This window comes from Lutra lutra, chromosome 8 (genome assembly GCF_902655055.1).
Source record: "Lutra lutra chromosome 8, mLutLut1.2, whole genome shotgun sequence".
NCBI lineage: Eukaryota > Metazoa > Chordata > Mammalia > Carnivora > Mustelidae > Lutra > Lutra lutra.
Genome location: NC_062285.1, coordinates 41,909,746 through 41,923,329, shown reverse-complemented (window position 1 = coordinate 41,923,329; position 13,584 = coordinate 41,909,746). Strand labels below are relative to the sequence as shown.

The 13,584-nt window shown below is 49.2% G+C and overlaps 1 protein-coding gene across 1 annotated transcript in view; it reads left to right on the top strand.

Annotated features, from left to right (window-relative positions):
• Positions 1-13,584, top strand: part of VWF (von Willebrand factor) — a 135,488-nt gene that overhangs the window by 111,887 nt on the left and 10,017 nt on the right. Inside the window, exons 41-47 of the mRNA XM_047739853.1 lie at positions 986-1,090; positions 2,428-2,633; positions 5,105-5,254; positions 10,024-10,134; positions 11,062-11,242; positions 11,935-11,975; positions 12,489-12,605. Of these exons, the coding sequence (XP_047595809.1) occupies positions 986-1,090; positions 2,428-2,633; positions 5,105-5,254; positions 10,024-10,134; positions 11,062-11,242; positions 11,935-11,975; positions 12,489-12,605 (911 nt within the window). The remainder of the gene's footprint in view (positions 1-985; positions 1,091-2,427; positions 2,634-5,104; positions 5,255-10,023; positions 10,135-11,061; positions 11,243-11,934; positions 11,976-12,488; positions 12,606-13,584) is intronic.

The window sequence follows — 13,584 nt, the reverse complement described above, 5'->3', positions numbered from 1 at the left end:
GTAAGGTTTGAAAGCATTAAAGAAAAAAAAAAAAAGAATGGGGTAATCTCTGGTGGGGGAGGCAGTGCAGAGATTTATTGAAGAAACAGTCATGCCAACCCATACGCCTTTTCAATAAAATCCTGAGGGTAGAAGCTCTAGAGAAGGGCACACACAGGGCACCTTGATTTCAGCAAGTGATTCGTCAAAAGGTTTCATTATAGACTTGCAAACTCCACAGTGAGTAATGGGCTGAACAAACAGTGTAATGAGATGAATCCGGAGCTGATGGAATCATGGTTAACATGACAGGAACTCTCCAGTGCCCCGTCGCTGTCCTGTCCAACGTGTTTATTAATTGGACAGATGAGGACATAAAGCACAGGGACATCAAATTTGCAATGACGCAGATCTTTGAGGGAGAGAGAATAGATCGAGGGACTGTCGGGGGGGGTCTAAAAAAGAATGAAATCATCTGAGAAATTTATTTATGCTGATGAAATTTATAAGGCCCAAATAGAAAGCTTGTGTGGAGGAAGATGTGGCTTGAGATAAACTTGTGGAAAATAGGGCTCAGAATGTTAATGGTGGAGAGAACTAGGGCAGCCTTTAGTTCAAGCCCTCATTTTGAAGATGTGATTAAGCTTCTACGATGGGCCAGACACTCTGTCTCATTATTTCATGACATCTGGAAACTGGTCCTCGAAGGTAGCCTTCCTCACCTTGCAGAAGATGAGACCGAGGCCCAGAGAGTTCAGGTGACGCGGCTGACATCTGGAAGTCCCAGCCGTGTCGAGAGTAATCAACTTGAGCTTATCATATTACTTGGATCTATCTGTCCGTCTACCTACATGTCACTTCTCCCCTTCTCTCCTCCACCTCCAGCTCCATCCCATCACCATCACGCATCTAACAGTGGAGGTCGGCAGGAATAGGAATGTAGGGTGCCACGGGCAATAGTGACCTTGCTGACCTCTGAGTGGGTGTCTCTCTTATCTGGCCTCAGTGTGCGACCTGCTGAGCTGTGACCTGCCCCCAGTTCCTCCCTGTGAAGGTGGCCTCCAAATGACCCTGACCAATCCTGGAGAGTGCAGGCCCAACTTCACCTGCGGTAAGGGTCTCTGTGGATGAGGAGGGTGTGGCATGGCCGCTGTCTTCTGGCCTGGGGAAGGTGTCCTGTATTCTAGTTCATTGAAATCTGGGCTTTGGGCACAGCTGGAGCAGAGGAGGTTAGATCGCACCTGAATTGAACCTTCCAAGCCACATGCTGCTGCAACCTACCAGGCATGGACATAGCTGTACACACCTCCCTCTGGAGCTGTGTTGAGAGACAGTTGGACCTGAGATGGAGAAGCATCCAGGCCCAACCTGAACTTACTCTCATCCTCCCACACACCATTGAGGGGAGGAATATTCCTTTGGGTCGTCCTCATCACTAGATCTTATTCCCAAGCAAATCTGTCAGTTTTCTCTCCCTTTGAAGAAACAGTCATGCCCAGCCATATGCCTCTTGTGTACCTACTGGATCACCAGCTTGTGTCATGTGAGCATAAGACTGGGCTAAAGCAAGACATGGCAAGAAACACAATTCCATGTGTCTCCTTTGAGAATACCCACTTGATGTCAAGTGGGGTTCCTGTCCTGTTGGCCTGGAGTCTCACTTGAGCTCCTAGATGTGAGACCTGGACAGAGGCAAAGGACACAGGGAGGGGATGGGCATTTATAAAAAGACACTGTGGGGTTTGGTTTTTTTTTTTTTTTTTTTTTGAAGATTTAATATATTTATTTGACAGACAGAGATCACAAGTAGGCAGAGAAAGAGAGAGAGGAGGAAGCAGGCTCCCCGCTGAGCAGAAAACCCAACGCGGGGCTTGATCGCAGGACCCTGGGATCATGACCCGAGCCGAAGGCAGAGGCTTTAACCCACTGAGCCACCCAGGCACCCCAACACTGTGGGTTTGACACGGTTGCTAGCATTCTTCCATTCAACATTGTTGGAAGATCTAAAACTACAGGGCATCATTCTAGGTACTGAGCCAGGGCTAGGATCACAGAAGCTACCAGCCTGTGAGAACACTTGCTAACCCATGGTGTGCCCAGGCCTGTCTGGGTCTTAGAGATTCTATGTCTGCTGTCTCTGAGATTCTACAGCTAGAAGGACCCTCCTTTATAGAGCGGAGACCCAAGCAGCCTTCACTTCTCCTCTATTAGAATTCCTAGCTTCACATTTCTCCTTTTGATTAATGTTCTTATTTTTCCTGTAGACTACTTTTTGGTATGACTGAAAATCCCACAGCCCCCAAGCCAGACTCATGGACATTTCTGATTTTATAGTCTGGGGTCTGGATTTTCCTGGGATCTTATATCCAGGATGACTACTTATGAACCCTGGCTGAGCGTACCACCCAGTGTGGCAGGACGGGGACGTTACCTCATTCTGCCCCTCAGCCTGCAGGAAGGACGAGTGCAGAAGGGAGTCCCCGCCCTCCTGCCCCCCGCACCGGACACCGACCCTTCGGAAGACCCAGTGCTGTGATGAGTACGAGTGCGCCTGCAGCTGTGTCAACTCCACCGTGAGCTGCCCGCTGGGGTACCTGACCTCGGCCGTCACCAACGACTGTGGCTGCACCACAACCACCTGCTTCCCTGACAAGGTAGGGCTGCTTCGTTCTGGCTGGGAAGATGGCCAAACATTGGCTCCTCACAAACTCTGCTGACCTAACCATCCCCTTCTGCCCAAACCGAGGGCTTTAATGGTGGGCAAGCAGTCAGCATTCCATCACAGCCTGAATGGACATTTAATTATCTTGGGAGGTATTTAGAGAGAACCTACCATGTTCTCAACATGGCTAGGTGGTAAGGTTAAAGCAAGCTATAACCCATGGCCCCTACCATTACAAAGCTTATTTTGTAAGTTAGCTAAGGAACTAATATAATTGCATGAATTATTAGTTAATAGTTTACTCTATTCATTTATTAATTGCTATCAACTCATCTAGGCAACTGTCCATCTATCCACCTATCCTTTCTTCCATCCATCTGTCCATCCGTCTGTCCATCCATCCATCTATCCAATATTCATTGAGCAACAACTATGTTCTAGCAGAGCTGGTGCTATGTTAGGTGTTATGGGAGAAATGTAAGAGCAGATGACCTATATGCTCTTGGTAGTATATAGAAGATTACTGTTTATAAATTGAATATTGTAAACAAGGGACAGTACCGCTAGTAAATGCAAGTAGTGGTGTTTTGGGGGAGAGATGCACCAAGATGAGCTATCACGAGCCAGAACTGCTGCAGGAAGACCTGGGCCCACTTGCAGCTGCTGGATTATTGACAGTGAGCCTGAGAATGAATGCCAGGGAGAAGCCGTGGTTCTCCCTCCCTGGATACTTGCTGCTTCTGGGCTGTCATTGCCTCCAGACCTTTTTGGTGAATAGAGCTTGGAAATGTATTTCTAAAGAGGATAAAACTCATGCATTCATAGTGATATTTCAGATTCAAATGCAATTATAAGGTTTTACTTAACTTCTTTGATTTATACCCATACCACTTCTCTTCTAAGTTGCAGATCCTGGTTTCCTAACATAATTGACATCATTAGTTATTTGCTTCATACTATAAAATGCCTAGAAGAGTCTCCAAAATAACAATGCCAATACTATTGCTAACAATTTAAGACAACTGGAAGAGGTTGATGATTTCTTTGCAGTTTTTTAGCCTAGGAATAGAACTCATTAGGGATATATGGTCAAAATCTTGGCTTTTTAAGAGTTATTTGAAATAATTATTTTCCTTGTGTGATCTTACCACTGCTTTGCTATCTAGTTAATCAGATATTTCAGTTTGTTTTCCATTTTTAGGGCTTGCTTTTACTTCCTTTTTGACTTACTATTTTGTTGCATGAAACATACCATGTCATAATAGCATAATTACTGATAACACTGTAACAGAGAGCCTCGCACACCTGTCATTTTATATCTGGGGCAATGTGTCTTTTGAGGTAGGTTCCTGGAAGTGAGATTCTGGGTGGTTAACATTTTCTAGCAGGTTCTTAATAGAAGAACCAGGGGTCTGATTCAACTTCATTACGCAGCAGCTGGAAGACAGAGCTGGTAAAGTGTAACGACTTATGAATTCTTGTACTGCTATGGTGTGTGTGAGTGAGGGTCTCCACCTGTTCATTGCTTCCGAGGGCAGATTTGGGATTATGTCAAAACTGTCATTTAGGGTCCTAATCAAACAGTGCCTCATTCCTACAGAATAAAGTCTGAATAAATAGCCTGGCTTTACATATTCTAATCTCAATCAACCTTTATAACTTCATTTCCCATATCCCTTCGATAGCCTGTAGTTCTTCCAAGTAGGATCCCTTGTCTCTCAAGCATATTCCATTCTCTGTGCCCCACGTTCTTTCCTTGTCCTGCTCCTTGTCATCTGCGGGCATCAAGGGAGCACCCTTTCATAGCCCACCCCTCACCTTCAGCCCACTCCTAATAGGACAGAGGGCTGTATGTGGATGGGGGCTAAGTCCAAGGACTTCAGTGGGTGAGGATTAGGGAACAGTTTTCTGTGTGACATAGGAGGGAGTTAAATGCAATTAAGTGGGGCGCCTGGGTGGCTCAGTGGGTTAAGCCTCTGCCTTCGGCTCAGGTCATGATCTCAGGGTCCTGGGATTGAGCCCTGCATCGGGCTCTCTGCTCAGCAGGGAGCCTGCTTCTCCCCCTCTCTCTCTGCCTGCCTCTCTGCCTGCTTGTGATCTCTCTTTCTCCATCAAATAAATAAAAAAATCTTAAAAAAAAAAATATATATATATGCAATTAAGGCAGCGATGAAACTGGATCGAGGCAGCCAAGTGAGTTATTTCTGAGCCTATGGTCCAAGACAGACTCACTAGCGGCCACTAGCATACACCCGTGATGGCTCTCCAGGGCTGGTGGACAGGGAAGGGCAGAGGGCAAAACATCCTTCATAAATATCCCTCCGGGTGGGTGGAAAGCACGTCGGTTTTACATACTGCTGTATTCTCAGCACCTACAGCAGCTTCCCACACACAGGAGGTGCTTCCTGATCTCTTGCTGAAATGGACAGAATGAGTTCGCTCACGGCAACCTTGTGTCTGCAGGTGTGCGTCCACCGAGGTACCGTCTACCCTGTGGGCCAGTTCTGGGAGGAGGGCTGTGATGTGTGCACCTGCACCGACTTGGAGGACTCTGTGATGGGCCTGCGCGTGGCCCAGTGCTCCCAGAAGCCCTGTGAGGACAACTGTCGGTCGGTAAGGGGCGCAGAGGAGTTCGGCACTGCCTGGAGCCGTCAGGGCAGGAGGTTTGGGGGGGGGGGGTCCCAAGAAGGAGCAAGAAATCCCCTTTAGTAACTTCTGATTCCTGGTCAGAGTTGAGGGGAAGGAGGGGGCTGGGGCTGGGGATGAGTGAAAGAAGGCAGGAGGAGCGGATTGCTATGCCATCTGTGAGTCCGTCCTTCTGTGAGTCCGTCCTCGGCTAATGGCCATGTGTCTGTTGTATGGTCTTGAGTTGAGAGCGCTGTGGAATTGGTTTGAGCAGAAATTGGATTTAATGCCTACAGAGGAGGACCTGATATTTTCCCCATGTCTTTCCCCTCAGACATCACCTCAGCCTGCTCCTAGAACAGACACACATTCTGATTTTTCTGAAGTTCCCTCAGTTTCAATGTCCTACAGTGTATCTACACAGATGGGTAATTTTTTCAGACTGCGTTTCCAATTTGTGGTACAGGAAACATGGTCCCTGCTGCCCCAATTCAGTTTTTAATTCTTCCGGCGGTGGCCTGACCCCTAAGGCTGCTGTGTGCTCTGGGGCACTCTATTCTTGCTCATCTCAGACTGACGAGACCCTAGACACAAGGGAGCAATGGTGTGCAGGAAGAATTGTGGGTCAAATTCTGGTGGTATTATTATTATTATGACAGTGTTATCCGGAGATGATGATGGTAAGAAGAGAATAGCTGGGACAGACAAGGGCATACGCCTTGTGCCTGTCTTCATAACAGCAGTGGAGCTAATGCCCTTGATGCTGGCTTGGAAGTGGGTGCTTTGATGGAAGGGAGGGCCTGAGAGCAAATCCCAAAGTCGGAGAGTCTGCTCAACTCGTCTGCTCTCCACCTGCCTTGCTGGTACTGAGGAGAGACGGAGTTGCGAGGCACCCTTGGGAGAGCGTGATGTGGTATCCAGGTGTTTCCACTGGGGACACTGAGTTTGGGAAAACTATCAGGCTTCCCACAGGCCATGGAAGGTGATGGAAATAATTTGCCATCAAGCAAGAGAGTGCTGCTTAGAGGTCATTTCTATAAAACCAGCACCCAGTGTGTGCATGTATATAAATAATTTAAAGATTGTATTTATTCAAGAGAGAAAATGCAAGGCAGGGGAGGGGCAATCAGAGAGAGAGGGTGGGGGAGAATCTCAGGCTGACTCCATGCTGAGCACGGAGCCTGACACTGGGCTCCATCTCACGACCCTGAGATCATGACCGGAGCCAAGATCATGACCGGAGCCAAAATCAACCATCGGACACTTAACCAACTGAGCCACCCAGGCACCCCAGCCCCCAATGTATTTTGCTATCAGTAGGGAGTTTTGACTGCAAAGAACAGACTCCACTAAAGCTAGCTAAAATGAAAAAGGGATTTATGGAAAACACAGGGAAGCTTTCAGAAATGAAATACAAGAGATATGAGTGGGTGCAGTGGTCATACAGCATTTCTCTTCATTCGTCCTGTGAGCCCCTGTCTCTACTTCTCTCTGCCCATCTGTTCCAGCTCCTCCCTGCAGGCCCACTGCTGGGGGAGGAAGTTTTGCTTTCTCGTAAATTTCCTTTGCACGTGGCTTTATTGAATCTGGCTTCAACTCCACATGGCTTTGCAGATCCAGGGTTCACCCCTGTCTAATCTGACTTATTCGGTCTTTATGTTCCACAGCGTACCTTCTCAGGAAGAAAACTGATGCGCTCAGCTCAGTGTATGGACTGGGTCCTCTGTCCAGTCCCCACTCTGGCCTGGTCAGCTGTTAGGGAGGGTGCAGGTCATGTGGGATAAGCCTGGCTCTCGGAAGGCTGCCGTGCTGGAGGCAGTTTCATAAAGAAGACGGGTGCAGAGGTCAGGGGAATGGGTGGAGGGCGTCCCATGTCTAGATCTCTTGACTGTATGATTGCTTGAGGGAATTGTCTGAGAGACATGCCTGTCTTAGAGACTGAATGCTCACATCTTCTGGGGAGAAGGCAGCCTCGTGGTTTAGTTCAAGCTGAGGGGATGTGGGAGGCCATGCAATGTGTTGAGTTGAGGTGGGGCATTCGGTGAACTGAGAGGGCCTCAGACTTCATTCTTCCAGGAGGGTAGCATCAGATCAGGTCCAACTCTAGAGATATTTGAGCTCACTTGCCTGAATTCGTTTGCTGTCTAGGTTGTGACACCAAGCAAACAAAGGACAGCCTTACCCACAAAGAATACCATTACCGTTACCCTTTGATTGTTCTTTCCTTTTTTTTTTTTTTTAATATTTTTTAAAAGATTTTATTCACTCATCTGACAGGCAGAGATCATAAGTAGGCAGAGAGGCAGGCAGAGAGAAGGGGGGGAAGCAGGCTCCCTGCCAAGTAGAGAGCTCCACGCGGGGCTCGATCCCAGGAGCCCGGGACCACGACCCAAGCCGAAGGCAGAGGCCCCAACCCACTGAGCCACCAAGGCACCCCTGATTGTTCTTTTCTGAAGACACAGTCTGCAGAAATAGGCTTTCCCTGACCACCTCCATAGTTCTCAGCTCTTCATGTCAGAAAAACGTAAAGCTACCAAGGGGCATTTCAGGCTTCCCATAGAATTTGTAGCAAGGGTGGCCTATGGGCATACGGCCTTGCTTCCATGTGGACAGCAAGAGGAATTCCCACTCCTTTGTATAAATCTTGGAAGAGCTTTTCTTTGAAGGCTTCTGACTGCCGATTCCCTACCCTTAGACTCCAGAATCAGACTAAATCTTGGAAACTTAGGAACCGTTCTGAGGGATTGCATATTAGGCATTGTGTTTTATTTATCCTCATGATTCTCTTCCAGAAGGAAAAAGAGGCAAGGCTATTCTTCCCACTGGCTAGATAAGAAGCAGAGGACTAGCACAGGTCATGTAGCTGCCCATAAGTTCTACAGTTCACTGGAAGCTAGTGGTCATGGGAGTGTCCTGACTCCTGGCCCAGGGCCCATTCTGATAGGCCAGTATACTGGCAACACCAGCAAGCATTGCAAGGGCTGGTCTGAAGCAGCCATGGGACAAGGACAAGGAACAAGAGCTCCATGCCTCCCACCTCCATGTCAGCTATGGCAATTGTACTACTAAATGCATTAGGGATTTATTATGAGGAAACTCTGTCTTCAGATAGGGGGATCATAGTTACACTTAGTTCCATTCTTCTTTTCCCTTTCCTTCCTTCCTTCCTTCCTGTCTTCCTGTCTTTCCTTTCCTCTTTCTTTCTTTTCTTTTCTTTTTTTTTTTTTTTTTTTTTTTTTGGTAAAGATTTATTTATTTGAGAGAGAGAGAGCAGGAGCGGGAGGGGCAGAGGGAGAAGGAGAGAGAATTCCAAGCAGACTCTCCACTGAGTATGGAGCCTGGAGCCTGATGTGGGGCTCGAGCCCACCACCCCAAGATCATGACCTGAGCCAAAACCAAGAGCTGGATGCTCAACCAACTGTGCCACCCAGGTGTCTCTACTTAGTTCCATTCTTAACTGGGGAACCAGTGGAAACAGGGTGGAGAAGAGTAAAGAGAAGGTGTGAGATATAGATTTTGAACAGTTGTAAGCTAGAGGATTTGGAGAAATATGGGAAAAGAAGGAGAGGTGACATGCAGGATGAACCCTGGGAATACACAGCAAGAAGATGGGACTATTGGAGGCTTGGAGGGAATCTTAGAAAGATGGCGACCAAGAAATTTGGTGGCATGCCTAGGAGTACCTGAGTGCGAGAAGTTGGTGGGGTTTTGAGAACAAGGCTTCTGGTCTGGAGTTAGCCAACATATGGACAACATGTTTGCCTGTGATGGTGGGAGTGGGATGGGGCAGCAGCAAACAGGAAGATTATGCAAATCCAGGTGACTCAGCACTCTGAGAGAGGCACTCGAGAGTGACTCTAGGTCCCTGAAGGCATTAATGACTCTCTTCTGTGCTCCCCTGAGGCTTTCTTTTCTGGCACTTTGTGGATTCCACTTGTAGTGAAGGGTGCCTAGATTGTACCATCCTCATTTGTTGGCTCCTCCAAAGTACCTCATACGTCATAGATACACAATAAATGACTAGACTCTCAGCTGATAGAAGACTGGGGACAGCTCAGTGGGCACTGTCGTGACGCAGGTGGGGATGTGAGTAGGTCCCATGCAGATGGTGTGAGGTTGAGCCGGGTCTCTGGAGTGCTTGTCTTCCCCAAGGGAGAGGCTTCAGTGTTGTGCGCATCTCCTGACTTGGCCTTGCTCGTGAGTGTGCTTCTGGAGCAGAGCAGGCTTGCAATCATTCCTTCTCTCTCAAGGACAGAGCTCCAAAATGAAGCTTGGTCCTGGGTTCTCTTTCCGGGGCTCCTGGGACAAACACACATAGCAGTGTTTCGCTTATTCTTTGCATATTGCTTCAGAGTTTCCGTGGAGGATTTCAGTCCAAGTTCCCTAAAGCTTTGGCCAGATGGAGGACCTCCAAGAGGCAAGATGGGCGGGCCTACTTGCCCCTACTCTGCCCCTCCCGCTCCTGCTCTCTCCCTCTCAAATAAATAAATCTTTACCAAGATGTGGTCTCCCCAACACACTTTCTGGAAAAGATCAATCTGTGTACTTTCTTATCTTACTGTGTCCATAAACCACTAGATCATATCAAGCAATGACCAGGGGAAACTCTGTATGTTGGTGAGAGGTCAAGGTGTTCATCTTGTATAGATGTTATCCCTGTGAGGGCAGAGACTAGAGCCCAGGCATCCTGACTGATTTTCCTTAGTCAGTGAGGAGACCTAGGGTTGTCCTAATCTCTGTTCTTTGCGTTTTTCCAGGGCTTCACTTACGTCATCCATGAAGGCGAGTGCTGTGGAAAGTGTCTGCCTTCTGCCTGTGAGGTGGTCGTTGGTTCACGGCGGGGGGACTCCCTGTCTCAGTGGAAGAATGTAGGTCTGGGGCCTGGGCTGGGGAGGAAGGAGGATGGTGACCTAACCAGCTTGGTTGGCCACCCTGTGGTCCACTGCTGGCTTTGATTTTACCCCCCCACCACCTTTCGGTCTCCCCACAGAGAGTTGTATCTGGCTGTGGTTTGAGCAAGATGTTCTTTGGGATGATTATGCCCTTGATAGGAACAGTTGAGATTGCCTCTGACTTCCCATTTGGTTGATGTGAGGAGAGGCCCAGTTCATTCCCTAAGAGTTCTGTGAACTCCTGGGGGATTTGTGTCCTCCTGTTTACCTGTGAATCTTAGGTCTGCTTCCCCTGAGTGCTCATTGTGGGTCACCCTCACCATCCTGTGTCTGTGGTAGGCCCACCACCGCCCCAAAGCTCCACAGGCTCTGAGTACTGTTCTGCGGTTGGCCGGGCCACTCATCCACAGGCCTGGAAGCCCAGGGGACAGATTGCTGGGCTGTGGCGGCCAGGTGCCAACATCCCTAGTCTCTCGCTATTTGCCTCTAGAAGTGGAAAGTAGCACCTGGCTGGGAAATGCGTGGAGTTCCTTCCCCATCCCTTCCGTGTCCATTCTTGCTGCCACTTCTCAGTCAGTGTACCCTAGAGCCTCTGAGCTCAGCTCACCGCCAGTGCCCAGGGTGGGGGGGAGTGTCCCCAGGCTTCTCTAACGTGGTAAAGACTCTGTCCGTAGCATGCATGGTCCTGAGTGAGGCTCTTGGTCAGGGAGACTTTGACCCAGACTCACTGAAGGACTTGGGATGTGCCCCACTCGTTCCCTCTGTGGGCCTTACCCTGTGGGTGGGACTTAGACATTAAGCTAGAGCTCATCCCCAGATCCCAGATCAGCTCCCTGAGAGAACAGCACACCCCTCTAGGACCCTTGGCCTCAGCCTTGCTCAACTCCGGGGCTCTTCCTGCAGGTTGGCTCTCACTGGGCCTCCCCTGACAACCCCTGTCTCATCAACGAGTGTGTCCGCGTGAAGGAAGAGGTCTTTGTGCAACAGAGGAATGTCTCCTGCCCCCAGCTGGAAGTCCCCACCTGCCCCGTGGGTTTCCAGCTGAGCTGTAAGACCTCAGAGTGTTGTCCCACCTGTCGCTGTGGTAAGACGTGTGTCCAGGGGCCCCACCTCCAAGCCTCTCTGTCCACTAAGGGCTCCTGAATTCTTTGCCTTTTCAACAACTCAGGGAGATGGGGAGGATCAAAGTCCTCCTATCCATTCCTAATGCTTTTGTGGGAAAGCAAATAAGAGGGGAAAAATATTACAGTTTCCTGAAGGTCATCACTGTGCTCAGTGGTGGCTTTCTACCATGGGACCTCCGTTTGCTCATGTGAGTTAGTGAGTGGTGGACTCGCTCACTCCAGACTTCTCAGTCATTCATGGTAATGCCTCTGTTGGGAAAAGGTGCTCCAACTTCCCACCCCAACCCTGCCAACAAAAGAACAAAATAGTGACTCTTTTCACCACCTGCTCTGAATCCTTTGGGACTTTAAGTTTCCAGAGTAGAATTTCCTTCTTTCAGAAGCCCAAGTGCCCTCTCACTCACTCCTTAAGTGTGGACCATTTAAAAAGGGCTGTCCCCTTGAGGACTTGAAGGAAAAAGATCTTCTCACTGTGGGCTGGGAGGTAGGATAGGCCGCCTGCCCTTCCTTCGCAGGCCTGGGGGGAGCAAGGCCCTTGTGGCTCTGGCACTAGGACCCCCAGCGCCTGGAGCATGGGTGGGGCAACGGACTGCGAATGACTGAGAGGAGAAGACCCTGAGGGGATCAGCTCTGCACTTTTCTCTCCTCCCAGAGCCCCTGGAGGCCTGCATGCTCAATGGCACCGTCATTGGGGTAAGCCTTCTTCTCCAGGGCGAGTTGTGGGGGAGGCATGGGGGTACTGTGGGAAGGGTAGGCAGCTCAGTCATTCTGAAGTGGAAATGAAAGGAAGCAGGGAGCCCTATCCTCCACTTTCCACTGCCTCCCAGCTTCTGGGGCATCTTGGTGCCCAGGCTCCCCCCATCTTGCTAACTGTCTAGGGCCTCACCTTCCAGCCTCCACTCAGGCTCACAAGCAGCTCTCCTGTGTGCAGAGAAGCCCTCTGATGGCATGATACACATTTCAATCTATCCCCCTCTCCCACTGTTCAGCCTCCCTTTCGGGCATAAAAGCTCTGGCTTACTATTCCTATCCTTGAAGTGGGAGGGCAAGGAGGGAGCAGGCCACTGGACACAGGAGAAGTGACAGGGTGATGACTCATCTTGGCTGTGGGCCATGGGGCCCCCTTTCCTAAGGCAGATGGCTGAGGTGAATGGGAGGGTTAGGGGGTTAGCCTGGGCAGTCTGACGCTGGTGCCTCTGGTTTCAGCCCGGGAAAAGTCTGATGGTTGATGTGTGCACGACTTGCCGCTGCACAGTCCAGGTGGGGTTCATCTCTGGATTCAAGCTGGAGTGCAGGAAGACCACCTGTGAGCCCTGCCCCCCGGTAAGAGGGTTTGTCAGGTACCCAGAGTTCCTGGGGACCCAGAAACTTGGGGGACCCAAGCACTGGGACCTCACTGGGTCTGTGAATAAAGGTTTTGCTATTTTCTGATTGTGGGCAATATTTCACAACTATAATGGAGAGTCTTGTTTTGTAAATTTAAAGAAAAAAGATAATATTTGCAAGGTCTGGGGAACCATATGTACAGTTCTTTTTCTTTTCACACAACATTTTAAGGAGCATCACTACCATTCTTTGAAAATATTAAATATTAATTAGTTAATGAATATTGATCAGACGCTCACTGTGTGCAAAATTCTACACACTCTTTCTTGGAGCAGATGTACCCCAGCCTATACTTTCCTCACTGGGCACTGAGGTGGTTTAAAACCTTTCGCCCTGTTTCCGCCAGGTCATAATGACTCTGTTCACTCTGAGGGTGGATTCTGAGAAGTGGAATCATCATTCCAGTTGGGTAGATAAAAACCGGCATTTCACTGCTTTAATGATGACTCAGCCCCACCTCCAGAGCTGGACTGACACTTCCTTCTCAACGTGCCGTCTGTGTTGGGGGCTCCTGCCGTTTTTTTGGAAAACACAATTGGATGGATGAGCCTCTTGTCAGCCAGAGGCACAGAATACAGTAATAGCTCTTCCATTCGGTGCCACCCGAGGGCTTTCCCTCTCAGCTTTGTCAGGGAGCAGGCAGGCTGTGGGGCGGCGTCTGGGAGGAGTCCTTCATGTGAGTAGGAGCAGAGCCAGCCAGAGGGGGACTTCAGGAGGACAGGGACAAAGAACACTTGAGCGTCCACATCTGTGTGCTTCATGGCACTTGGCACGGACTCATGCTCAAAGAAGGGGCGTAATAAAATATCTGCGGAGTGAGTGGGTCTATAGGAGACACAGCTATTTCTTTCTTTCTTTTTTTTTTTTTAAAGATTTTATTTATTTATTTGACAGAGAGAGATCACAAGTAGATGGA